Below are 14,134 nucleotides of genomic sequence, written 5' to 3' on the forward strand. Positions count from 1 at the left end.
AAGTGAGCCATGTCCTGAATTGTCACAGCTCCCCCATATCTCTTGCTTGACTAACATAAGAGATAATATGTGTCAATAGTATGTGCTGTGACCTATCATTTAATGAGCTGACCAGTATTCATGGCCAGCTGCCACCATTTCATCGAAAAGCATGAAAAAACACAGCACCGTTTCTTCATTCCCTCCTTTGAGAGCTACATGAATCTCTCTTTTCCCCCAAACCACTCATCTTCAGGAAAGGCGTGGGAATATCGTACCTCCTACTTTGTACTAAATTTGACTGAAATTAGGTGATGGACTAAGAGGCAGTCAGGTGAGAGGCTAACAGGCGTGGGAAGGGTGGTTGTATAGGCAAATCCATTTGTAGAGCTGCCTGTTCTTCCTCTTTCTGTTAATGCCACTCAGCTGTCATTACGTGAGAGCTCTGAGTTTTTTTTTTTTCTCTTCAAAGGGATAACTGTACCACTGAGAGGTTAATCAGAAACTACGAAAGGCAAGGCCACAGGAAACTGATAATGCTTTGGCATTAGCCCAAACCTAAGTATTAACAAAAACAAAAACCAAAAACCAACCAACCAAACAAACAAATAAAAACCAAACCAAACCAACCAACCAACCAAACAAACAAACAAAAAACAAAAACAAATAAACAGAAAAAAAAAACACACATTGGCTTGCTTCAGACAGGCACCAGGTCAGTGACCACTACGTAACTTGCACAGTATTTGGGCAGGCAGGAAGATCAGAACTTCTCAGCCTTCTAGTCCTCAGCTGAACATTCTGCTTCCAACCACTTTTAGGACTTAAAGGGTCAATTTGTGATATCAGCTAATCTTATCAGATCCAGCTAATGCATTTTTAATTTCTTACTTCCCCTTATCCTGTATATTCAGGCACCTCATGAACCTAAAGAATATATCCATGTATCAGTACTAGGCTAGTGGCATTGGTTACATACAATTTTAGGTCTACCAAAAATGTAAAAATATGTTGCATTTTCAAGTGTTATAGAGACCATTAAATGCTCACTTATCTAGTATTACATTAGACTCCCCTGTCCACTGTACAAACAGAAATATTCCTTCTAGAGTTTGGTTGCTGAAGATTTCAGCAAAACATCTCATGAATTGACTGGGAACAATTTCAGGTTCAAAACTGTGTTTTACATTGCATTTTTACAGACACTTAATAACAATAGATTTTCTCCCAGTATTTCATCGGTAACTCCATGGAATCAAACCTTTAAGTATAAATATATATATTTAACAATGATAACCAGCTAGGAAAAGATGACCACTTATGTAGTTAGCCTCCTAACGATAGCTGATATTTAGCTTGAAACACATACAGTGAGAGAAACTGCCAGCAGCCTTATCCTAAAGCTCCTCTGTGATTCCACCAAACTTGGATTTCTGTGTTGCATCCACTCTTTGGTTTCCACAGGCCCCATGAAAACAGTGTGAAAGACATTGAGGGCAAACACAGCATGAGATGGGTCAAAAAGGTTGTAAAGTATTTCCAAACAAACTTTATCTCCCAGAAAGGGAAGGCACAGACAAGCCAAATACAGAAACTCCTTTAATTTTCCCTAGTCTCTCAGGTTTGAACATCCAGAATGCATGCAGCTTTGCAGCTTCCTCCCTAATGCAGGCGCCTTTTTTTTTTTTTTTTTTTTTTCTTTTTTCCCCTCCAATCCTACTCCCTTTAAAAGCGAAAGTAAGAATTTGTATATATGGATAAACAATCAGCTCCTTCAGATCTGGTCTATATGCACAGGCTGATCTGCAAAAACAGAAGGCGAGATTTGGCTTGGCTTCGCCCACAGAATGTAGTGACAGCGTTTGGCTTCCAAAGGGCACAAAGTCTTTATTTAAGGAGGAAAATAGTGTCTTGCATTCCTCGCCTCGGAGAAACAGCCTCTCGTGTACACCCAAGAGGTTGATTCCCAATAGGAGATTGTACAGCCACAGTAGAAGCATTATTGCCAATGGGAAGGGTGGGCCAGAGCTACGTTAGGAGACTGGGTGACTGCATAAAGAATGGATGTTTCAAGGAAGATGATGTTTTTCCCTGGACTGCAGCTAAAAGGATGAAAACTAGAGCTTTGGGTGGTATAAAATTCCTCTGGTGGTCCCAAGACACAAATGATTATTTTGAGAAGTCTGAGGAGAAGTCAGCTCCAAGCACTCCCGTGGAGTTACAGGCGTCCTGTTTAGCTGACAATTGTTGGTAAAACAGAGTGAAAACAACAAATGGACATAACATACATGAGATGTATGTTATGAGATACGTAACATATATGTGATGTACGTGACATACATGGGATGTACATGACATACATGTATATGGGATGTAGGTGACATATATGAGATGTGTGTGGAATATATGAGATGTATGTGGTATGTATGAGAGGTATGTAATATATACGAGATATACACAACAACCAACGTACATCTCGTGTCAGGACACGCTATCTGGATGCCTTCACTGCGTACAGGGCAGCTGGACAACAGCACACCACAGAGTTCAAGCTGCAGGCAGACCATAGGGCAGAACACACGCTCCAAACTCGAGCGGGGAACCCTCGGCCCCCTCAGCACCACCATGAGGGCCACCCCCTGCGCGGGGCAGCGTCGGGGGCGGGAGCACCGCCATGGCGGCCCACCCCGCCCCTCCCGCCATGCCGCACGCGGGGCTCCGTGCGCGGGGCACGCCGGGGGCTGTAGTCCCGGGGCAGCGCCGTGCCCCGTGCTCCGTGCCCCGGCCGTCCCGCAGCGGGGCTCCCCGCCGGGCATGCAGCGGCTGCTGCGCCGCCTGCTCCCCGCGCTGCGCCCCGTGCCGCGGCCCCGCGCCCTGCTCGCCCCGCCGCGGCCCATGGCGCTGCTCCCGGCGGCGGCGGCAGCGGGGGGCGGCGGGGGCACCCCCGGCGGGTCCCCCCCCCGGGAGCACGGTGAGGAGGCGGCCGGAGGGGGAGGGAGGCGGCCGGGCTGGGCTGGGCTGGGCTGGGCTCGGCACCCCGGCGCTGTCCCTGTAACGGGAGCGGGGGGCTCCAGGGCAGCTCCGGGCCTGATCCCCCCCCGGGCTCCGGGGTGCGGGTGGGAAGTAATGAAACGTGCCTTAGGGCGCCCCGCTGGGCGTGCTTCCCTGTACGAGCTAGGGGGATCTTCCTTGTCCTTATCGCTGTTTCCTGCTGGAACAGATGGCTCGTGAAGATCAGGAACCACTTAAAGACATCTATAAGATCATGCAGGTTCCTGCTCGTTTATAAAACCCAGGCGATGTCATTAAACTTGCAATTAAAAAAGAGTTTATCCTGCAGTGGCGTGGTGATCAAGGCGCTCCTACTTTTTGGGTTGCCTAGGTCTCGGATGACCTGCGTGAAGTCAGGAATCCCTAAAAGTTCTGTTTTCACCTTGTTTTAGTGACCGGAACACACTTCTCGGACTCTGTTGCTGCTGTCTTCAGCGTGTTGTGCCAGGGATCTTGATAACTTCTCTGCCCTGGTTGTCAGTTTCATGGATTTTTGTCTTTTCCTTCAGTTCGTGATCTCTTTTAAGGATAATACATTGTTTTCTGTGTGCTGGTGGATCACCAGCAATAACCTCTGTTGTGTACACTTTATATGTTAAGTAATAAATTCATGATTGCTTTAACATCTCTTTGTGGCACATAGTTTGTAGTGTCTACAGGGGGGTACAAACAACCAGTCTAAATAGCTTGCTTCTTTTTACTCAGCCTCTGGCACAAAGTTAGGTGTCAGATCACAACCACGGAGTGATTTATGCCTCCCTACTTCAGGCTGGAGTGAATTAGCATTGAACCAACTTGTTCTTTTACTTATCATCCTTAGCATAGAGTGATACACGCACACAGAAAACCAAAACCCACTCTATAGGGCTCTAATAGCCCAGGCTGGGTCTGTACCGTTGATTTTACACAGATAGTGCAGCTTTGCAGGGCACAAGAAAATAATACACACTTCTGCTGCCAAATTTCCCCCTTGGGCCAGATTTGGGCTATCTGCACTGGTCACAAGAGGAGCTTTGAAAGCGTGTTGTCTGTAGTAATGAGCTGTTCTGGGATAAACTGCAATTCTGACATAAGGCTTCTTCCACTACAGTAATCCCATTGTGGACTTGTCCCAGAAGAATATTGCTGGATGTTTGGTTACGTGCACATTTTCTGTTGCTAGAGGAGATTTTGATTTTTATCTTCTTACGGTATAGCTTAGTACACAGCTATTAGCATTTACTGATGAAGAAATATGAAACAAGTATAGGGAAATGACTGTGCATAATTAGTACTCTTGGGGGGAAAAAGGCCTTTTTGAAAACTTTTTAGTGGAGTTCCTTCTGTCATTGTGGTATTTCTCTGAGATTCATGTTTATACATGCAAGATGAATTTAGATTTGTAGTGATTCCTTCTTAAATGTCATTAGTTTCTAGAACAGGTTGAAATTGTTGCTGTCTATAACATGTTAATGCTGTGTGGGAGATGCAGGAATAGAATAATCATCTCATTCTTGCATGATGTAGTCAGCTGAGAGTTCTTTGTTTTATGTGGAACTGTAGGATTCCCTTTGTGCTCCTCCATGCCTTATTTGCAGTGTGTTTACACTGCAGGTCATTTGCCAGTGTTCATCTGCATTCAATTTCATATGCCATTGCTGTTATCTAGAGTGAACTTCACATGCTATGTAAAGGCTTACTGTTTTATACTTGGTCATAACTGTCCTCTTTGCACATAATTGCATTTACTCAGTACTGAACAAGAACAAGTTACTAAACATAGAAAGCTAAATGCACTTTTTATGCTATTCCACATCGAGTGTTGAAGTCCTTTTGCTGATATGTTGACAAGGAAATGCTGGTAAATAGAGAAATTTATAAATTGTATATTGCTTGTGTATAATGCCAACGGCTGTTTGTATTGAAAACTCAGACCCGGTGTCTTAAAATATATTACAGATGGGCTGGAAAATGTACAGGAAAAGAAGAAAATCTTTGCTGAGATTAAAAAAGCAACACAACAGAGAAAAAAGCCATGTCCATCTGCTGAATCAGTAGACTCTCTGATGGCAGAAATGCCGTTTGCCAACACAGATATTGAAGATGAATTTGCTCGTAAGTAAATCTAAACAGAAATTGTGTTTCTGTTCCACATGCGCTTCTTGGTTCTGCCTGTTGGAGCTCATGGGTGGGCTCCGTGCGTGGGGTGGTAGAGCTCCTGCAAGCAGTATCAAGCCTGGTGTATCCGTTGTTGGTAGGCAATCCTGTAGGTACATGAGCGTATTAAAAATGTACTATTTTATGATCTGTTTCAAGATTTAGCTGCAGAATAAAGACATCTTGTATGTCTATTTGCATTACTACATACGAACTTTTCAATTGATGGCTTCCAGCTGATGGTTGGAAGAGCTGTCTTGCAATGCCTGTGTTCTCAGCACATGGCTATAAATAAGTGCACCTGTCAGTGGACAGTGCAGGACTGCAGTCTGGTCAGCTTATGGATGTGTATACCTCCATGTGGTGGGAGAGGGTCTGCAAAGTCTTGAGGAAATAAGCTGGGAGGGAAGTGATTTATGGTACAGAGAGAACTGAGGACATGCGCTTTTCTTCGTGTTGGAAGGAGCCTTCGGGAAAGGAGCCAGACAGTAGGTCTTGTTTAGATTAAATTTTCTTCTGGGCAGGGTTTGTTCTATGAACTATAGGTTGGCCAGTCCTAGTCTACTGCAACCTTTTCCTTTAATAATCCTGTGTATTATCTGGTTTTGAAGTCATGTCCACACATTTCATGTGTGGAGAGTTGCAGGCCAAGTCCACTGCAGTGAGCTGACAAAACATGGGAGTAGCTTGGAAGCTGTGTTAGCAGTTGATGAGCCCTGCTTGGATATGCATACTTTTATTTCAAGTATGGTATTCCACCTGGGTGACTGTGTTAATTCAAGTTGGAATAGGATCCCAATCAGACAGTTCAGTGCATGGGCAGATCAGATGCTTCAGTCAGTTGACTGAAGGCAGCTCCTGTAGGCATGATGTTATTTGTATCTTTGTTCCGATTTGTCCGTATGCTGATTTTTTTAATTCTTTTTTTCTTTTCAGTGCATGCCACCTCCGAATTAAATAAGGAAAAGAAAAGAAAGAGGACTACTGGAAAGGAAATTCCAGAAGGCAGTGAGAGAAATAAGAAAAAGAAAAAACAGTATCAGCCAAATTATTTCATTTCTATTCCAATTACTAATCCAGAGGTGATGTTCTTTATGATAGTAATTTTGTATAACCAGAATTACTTCAACAGCTACATGTGTTTGTAAGAAGAGAGGTTTATATTTATCTTTTTATTCAGTTGTATGGATTTCATACTGTTTTGATTGAAGCTGGCTTAAATTTCCCCTTTGTACTTTTCCAGTATTACATATTTGGTGTTTCATTTAGAATAAGGAAAAGAGACATTTCATTTAATAGGGAAAAACTCTGCATTATTTTTAGCTCTCCTTATAGGTAAGAATTTAAATTTGGATCTGTTGTTGTTTTAACAAGGCATTTTGTAGTTTAAAAAGTTTCCAGTAAAATAGATGATCTTATTTAAAATTCAAACAAGCTGTTGTTTTAGTGACAAGCTGTTCAAATGGATTCAAGAAGTGCAGTGGACTTTTAAAGAACATGTATTTTCCTATAGTTGGCATATGTTGTCTCATTTAACCTAACAGTGAACAAAGATGATGTTTTTATGTGCTATGGGATGTGTCTGATACAGCTTTGGTATTGAGTTTCTTCATCAAGGAAAGTAGGTGTATTATGTTTAAAAAGTTGAAAACAACAGTTTACCACCATTTCCAATTTTAGATTTATATTTTAATATCAGAAGCTATATCTTTCAGGTGATCTTTAACTCATTCTACATCTGTACTGTTTTCAGAGAAAGTCAAAGATTGAGATAATCTGAAATTAAAAAGATACAATATAGATTTGAAAGTTACGATGCAGTCTTCGATGCTTCAAAAAGCACTGTGTGAAGAAGAGATTGCAGAGGCTCTATTCTTCGTCTTCAGAATAGATCAGGAATAGCCTGACACAAATATCTTCTATGCCATCTTGGTCTGAAATGGCTTTTCTTTCTGTCTCTTCCATGATTTAACAGCAACAATTAATGCAAAGGTTACATAATCTGATCTTTGAGAATTGCTGCTCACAATTGTTATGTTGAATTGGTGGCTGAGTAGAAAAAATCTTAACTAAACATCCATTTTTATATGCCCTGTATTGTTTACAAAGGTAAAGAAACAACTCTAAATCTCAGAGCATTTTGGGAATTCCAAGACTTTGCTAAAAAGTTTTGTTTATACTTGCCTCAGATGTAGAGTTGTTATGAAAGTAGAAAATACACGTTGGAATTTGTATAGGCAACATTAGCCAAAATGTAGACTTAAGACACCTGGCTTCTTGATAGCCAGAGGGGATCTGGTAATTACTAGTAGCATTTCAGTTAGGAAGGAGGGGTCTTTCCTTTGTGAGGATCTAATTTTACTCCGGTGAATTGTTTTAGGCATTAGTACTCTTTCTTCATGTTTTATATAGGCTTTTAGGCTTTACACAGAGAAACATTTTGTAGTAAGGAATATTTCTGGAACATTTAATGAACTGTTCCTGTTGAAAATTAAACATTTTCCTTGCTTTCATTTTAATCATGTTCCAAATCTTCAGAAGTAAAATGAGGTATTCCATTAATTTGGGATTTATATTTAACGTTTTGTTAGTTCTGTAAGAATAGTTGAATGTTATCACTTGGCAGGTTAGTCTTTCGGGCTCTTCCAGTCTTGATTATAATTTCAATTAATCTGTTAAATCTTTAAAGCTCACAGTAATCACTTCCCAGTAGTGTTCTTGCAGTAAGCAGAATCGTTATTTTATTACTCTTCAGAATAACATATCCCAGGGAATGGGAGAGGATACCTTGAAATTACTATTTGAGTCCTTATTTAGGGGGAAATTTTATAAATAATCTGAGAGGAGAATTATTGAGTATGATCTGCCCTCAGCCGTTTCTTTTTGGAAATGGGTATGGAAGTTAGGAAATCTCAGATTAGATGAAGTTGTTGTCAGCATGACAGCAGTTGAAATTTAACATAAAATTTCATAAGGCAATGTAAATAGCAAGTAAAAACAATATGAAGTTTTCATTCATGCATGGGCTATAACTAGATATTACTGAGATTCAGGAAGAGTCCTGGCTAGCTTGATTAAAATTCAGTGCTCTCAGCTGTTAAATGCACATTCGATTTACCAAAGAGAACAGCATCAGTCTGAAGTCATGACAGCATGGCTAAGCTCTAGCTGTTGTGTTACATTTTGATCATGTGAGTTCTGGGAAAACACACTAAAAATAAATTGCTGAATTCACAAAAATGGATTTGAAAAGTTCTTTTATCCCTTCTCTCTGTACAACCTCAACATCTATCGTACAGAATGTTGTTGCTCCAGCCAGAGAACACGATCACTCGTCGTTCTATTTTGCTGTTATCAAGAAGGCAGCACATTTCTCTGCTGGGTTCAACAACAGCTTGTCTCTGGACCTGCTAACTATCCATCTTTGGAATTAATCTTCTTCCAAAGGTGCGTTATTCATTAGGTTTTAACCTGTCAGAGGTACTAATTTTCTACGGTGTTTTGTGGAATTTGTGGTGGTGAAAAGAGAGCTTTGAAAGAACGTGCGTGTGTTACAGGCTGCAGTGTGAGTATGGCAATTACCTGTTCTTTGAGATCTGACAGATGATGAATAAAAATATGCATATTTTTTAGGCAGTCAACCCCTGATAACTGAAAATCAGCCACAGCATGTGTTCTTTCTTGCCTGAGCTAAAACTGAGCTATAGGAGGGACCTGGGGGTAGTGCAGGGAGTTTAGGAAATGAGTAGGAAGGGATTTGGAAGTACTACTGAAGGGAACTGTATGGGCGAGGGAAAGTGGAGTGTTGGCTGAATAACTGAATGCTGAGTAACGCTGATCTTTTTCTGAGCTAGGATATGGTTTTATCACTGTGATAACACAGCTCCAAACCTGTCTAATGTATTCCGAAGGGCGTGTATACTTACACGTATCTTTTTTTTTTTTTTCTTTGCCAGCTCTCAGGTACAAATTAAATTTAGATAGACTAGTCAAAAATAGTTGAAAATGGAACGAAACTGTAATTGTTATGATAGAGCATTTCATTTTTTTTTCTTTACTGGGGTAACTGCATTTGCTTTAGTTTATAAACTTAAATAATTATGCAGTCGATACACTGTAGCTATCAGGGATTGTGTTTACCAGTTTCTTGTGTAAACACGGGTTAAGTTTCTCCTGCATCTTGGACTACAATGGAAGCGTCACGTATTTATGATAAGTTCTGACTATGAAGGAAACGGTCTTATATTATAACAAGAGTTATAATCGGAGTGCTGGTGCAATTTTCTTCATGTGTCTCACACTACTAAAGACATGTCTGAGTTGTAGATGCCATATTACTTCTGGCAAGTGAGTTTCGTTTCCTTCTCTCCACCCTTCCTGGAGTTGGTCCTCTTCAGCTATAACTAGTTTTTATTTATATGGCGCTTTACCTTAAATAAAGAAAGTGGTACTAGATATATTAGGTAAAACTCCTGCATGGCAAACCTCATCATAAGGACGTGGGTCACAGAAGTACTGACCACTCCCATTATAGTGTACTTTTTATGGAAATTTGTGTGTTAATTATCATCAGCAGAGTAACTAAATTGTAGCTTTTTATTTTAGCCTAACAGCTACTTATGTGTGTTATAAAAATTAATATATACAGTATATTCCTTAAGCATTCACCAATGGGTTGCAAATAAAAATCAGATTCAAGTTTTCTACGTGCTTCTTTTAGACTATATACCCCAAAGCTGATTTGTCTGTAATATCTTTGCTTATCATCTTTTAGAAATAACTCATTTTGTCATGTGGTCAGGGTTACTGGATTTGATTTAATTTCTACTAATATACTCAAGCATTCTTGAAGTTTTTTTAAAAAATTACTATAATACAAGTATTGTAACTGCAGGCACAGTAAGCAAGTTGAATACAATTTGTATAGCATGTATAACTATACAAATAAATTTAATTGAAGAAAAATGTGAACCAAACACTTTTATAGAAAAAGACTGGTGATGTTAGAACTGTATTACAGAGATTCATTAAAACGTTTGAAGAGATTATATAAATTATACAATCTTTTGGACAGTGTAATCAGAATTGTAAATCTCCACAAATAGCTTACTGACTATTTGCCTGTTCCTTTTTTGCCTGATACTGTAAAGGCCCCTTTATCTTTTCAGACACTTGTCTGCACATAGCAGTATACATGTTTAGCAGACAGTAGAGAAGCTCTCTAAAGAAGCCTCTGATCTGGACTACTGGCAGTGTAAAACTGGATGATTTTAATCTGTTCCGGGAATTTGTCATTTTATGGAACCTAGCTCCTGTTAAGATGTGATGGGAAATGTCCTGCTACTTGTTAATCACTGCATTTGTACCCACTATGAGTTTACTCAGGCCAATTAGCACGGCTTTATCAGAGGATAAAACTTGCTTCTGCTAGGATGATTTCTACATAAACATTTGACTTCAGTTTGTGCGCTTTTGTGTTCACTTACATTATGGGATGCAGTAATTGCTAACTGCTGTTTCTGTGCCTGTCTGTCTTTCCAGATTACTGACGGTATTCGGGCCGTCCAAGATGCAATAATACAAAAGGATCATAGGCTTTCCAAAGCAATGGTTCGCTGTGCCTCGCTGCACGTCACCATGTTGGTGATGCATTTATCTGGAGAAGAAGAAATTGGCATGTAGGTATTTTGGTGTTAAATGTATAAAAGTAGTTTTGTTGGAGGAGTTAATAAAAAGAGTAGGAGGGGTAACTGATGCTTGTTTTTTGTCATCCCTAAATTACTAGGGCTACTGAGCATTTAATTCACGTTGTTCTTAAGCTGCTAATCTTAATATCAGCCATTTTCCTAATTTATGGTATGTCATAAATTCTGCACAAAGTACTCTTTTTGCTTCCTTACATTTTTCATAACTGTGTGCTGAACTTGCATGCACAAATCTCATGTTTGCTAAAGTAGTTATTTCAAAACAATGTTTTGTTGTAGGGGATGTTGAGCAGATCAACAGAGGAGCTTTCAGAATTTTGTAGCTCAGCAGATATTATAGGCCAAATTAGTAACTTTCACTGAAAGACTTCAATGAAATAAGCCTTAGCTGCAAGGTAATGCCTCATGCAGTTGGCTTTTAATGCCTCTAAATGAATTTATTATACTCAAACTATAAGTACATTTTTAAAAGAGAGTTCATTAGGCCTTATCAAAAATATAATTTTTATATTGCTTCAGTGAAATAGCTGAGTTTTTGCTCATATAAAAGTCCTAACAGTCATGGAAAGGGCTATGTGTTATGTGATGATACCATGTATAAGTGTCAAATGTGACTATTTGCTTTATAAAAAGTGCAGTTCTTGGATGGCTTTTACTGTCTATCACATGCTGTATAGCTCTCTGACAAGCCTACTTTAAAGTACAAGTTCCATGGTTAATATGAAGAAATTCAGACTTTTAAGTCCATACAGATATAATTTATGAACCTTTAGAATAATAGTTTGTGTGTCTAGCTGTATGTTTGACTTGAAAACATCCTTTGTGTTTCATAGTCCTACTTCACACAGACTTTCCTGGCAGTTGCTATTGAGATGTGGTGCCCAGTAGCCTACATATGTCATGTCTCTCTGTATGCGTACGTTGTAATTGCAGGATGGAGATGACAAACACTTGGGTACCTGTAACAGTGTTAATTAAAATGCTGATAAATGGCCTGCTGGCATTATACAGACATCTGGAAATACTCCATTGCTTATGTATCAATTTTGAAGAGAATTAGTGATGAATCAAAAGTCCTTATATTGTAATTTTGTGAAAGAAAAGCGTTTCTTTTTCATGTACCCAAGATGAGTTCTTTCAGGGGACTTCCATCATCAGGGGACTTCCATCATATTGTAGTGGTTTTCTCTGCAGTATTAGAAGACATGCAGTCCATATACTGAATTACATAGATCAAATAATGAACAAGTACAGTGAGACATTGCTTGCGTTTTGGTCACACAGTTACAAAATGATGCATATAATAAGTGTGTGCATTGAATCATTTTTCCCCCAGAAGGTTTTGCTATTGAAGTACAGGTTGCTCATAGGAAAGCCAGAATCCAAGGCGGAATGTGAGAACAATTAGTAGAAGGTATTTTGGCTGAAAACATTTATCACACCTAAAAATAATGATATCAATGTATCTAAATCAATTGCCCAGCTTGTTTTTCACACGTTTCCCTGAATGTTGTAATATTGAATCCTTGAGGGATCTATGCTGTCACCTCTTCTGTGAGGTTACAAATCTGTTGGCTTCTTCCTCCAACACTGCTCTGAAGGGAGACGCAGACAGCTGGGAGCAGGGAATCGAAACGAGAGGAAAGGATTCTAGATTTGCTGGGCTCCCTCTCCTCTCCACGTTCTTTTGTCTCCTAGAGTTGGCACACAAGCTTCCTCCTTCTCTGGTTGATGAGTGAACTTTGGTAGCCCCTGAAAATCGTAGAGAACAACCACCAACTGTGTGAGCACTTTTTTTTTTTTTAAGGGTTTTAAGTATGAACTTCTGAAGAAGGCAGTATGAGAGGATACCTCAAAGGCAAGTATGCCTCCTCATGACTGGAGTCATGAATTCTGTATCAAAATGAATATTGCCAAGTTCAGTATTCTCAGCAACATCCTTTGCAGCTCTCTCTGTTCAGCTGCCACCTGGGCACTTACTTATGGAGTTCTTCTCTGCCTCTCCCAGCAGAACTCCACAGTCCAGGCATGCAGGAGCTGTCTTCTAGTCAGCAGCAGCTTCCCCAGGGATTCACCCCTTTCCTGGCCAGGTGCCTACTACAGGTGTCTAGCTCAGCTATCCTCAGGTATTCTAGGTTGCATTTCTATTATATGGAATTCTTATTTTTCTCATAACTGTTGTTTTCTGCTTAATATTCTGTAAGTACTTGAAGAGTTAAAACTTGAATTTTCTTTTCCTTGCATCACCAATTTTTGATACTACATTAATGGAATTAAATCAAGAACCAGACTAGCAGAAGAACCTGTGTGTAATTTCAGATGACAGTAGCCTCTCAAACAAAGGGCAACTAGTGAACTAGACGTCTAAGAGTTCACAGATCCAAAAGTTTGGATGTGTTAAGTTACTTAGATATCTACAGTTTTTCTACTCTATATGCACAATAGTACTTCTGTCTGTATAGAAATGAAATGAGTTGAATGCTATTTGAAGTCCAAACACATGATAAGAATGTTCTGAACATAATACTCAGTTCAGCACAAAGCTCTTTGTATGATGTTTTAGTACATACAGCTTTTGCCTTGGAAATAGAAGATCTGCATTTTAGGTTTCTCCTTCTAAGGGAATCCAGACCTACAATTTGCATGGGAATTTTCTAACTCATGGGCTGTAGTCTAGCCTTCATGAGGACACGTTACAACTGTTTTTATAAGACTGTATGAAATCAAGAATGTGAGGTTTAAAATAACATAAAGAAAACAAGCAAAAAAGAGTCATGACAGCACTCCCTTCAAGCAAAGCAGTTGTAGTCCATGCTAACAGCATGTCTTTTATCTATTTACTTTAATGTCAAACGCATTCGTAGCATACTTGGGATCTGGTATTGGAAATTAGGATACCAGCCTTCACAGTAAGTGCCTTCATTAACAGACTATAGCTTAAAGTTCCTTTTGTAACTTGTCAAAGACTGTGAATCTAACCTTTTTATTATAAATATGAAAGCTATTGAATTCTAAACTAACAGTTCAGAAATTCCTGAAAAGAATTACACCAAACAAATGCTATAATGTTTACATTAGAACAGTATAGAAAACGAGAAGCACTGCTTCTGTAACCCTTGTTTGTATACACTGAGAACATACTGCCTTTTTTTATTATTATTTTTCCAGTTTGGAGCAAAATGCATGTAAGCTCTTTTGTTATGTTTGTGGGGTAGTTGCACTGAGTGTAATTACTGTTTGGCATTGTAAGTACTATTTGGTAT

The 14,134-nt window shown here is 39.6% G+C and overlaps 1 protein-coding gene across 3 annotated transcripts in view; it reads left to right on the forward strand.

Moving 5' to 3' along the window:
• Window positions 1-2,746: 2,746 nt before the first annotated feature.
• Window positions 2,747-14,134, forward strand: part of AKAP7 (A-kinase anchoring protein 7) — an 86,291-nt gene continuing 74,903 nt past the window's right edge. For all 3 annotated transcript variants that reach the window (XR_014317125.1, XR_014317126.1, XM_082756131.1), the window contains exons 1-4: window positions 2,747-2,950; window positions 4,969-5,124; window positions 6,103-6,248; window positions 10,708-10,844. Coding sequence is in view for 1 of the 3 variants with exons in the window: in XM_082756131.1 (XP_082612257.1) it covers window positions 2,794-2,950; window positions 4,969-5,124; window positions 6,103-6,248; window positions 10,708-10,844 (596 nt within the window). In the remaining 2 variants the exon portion in view is untranslated. The remainder of the gene's footprint in view (window positions 2,951-4,968; window positions 5,125-6,102; window positions 6,249-10,707; window positions 10,845-14,134) is intronic.

Source organism: Aythya marila, assembly GCF_965140915.1.
Source record: "Aythya marila genome assembly, chromosome: 3".
Lineage (NCBI taxonomy): Eukaryota > Metazoa > Chordata > Aves > Anseriformes > Anatidae > Aythya > Aythya marila.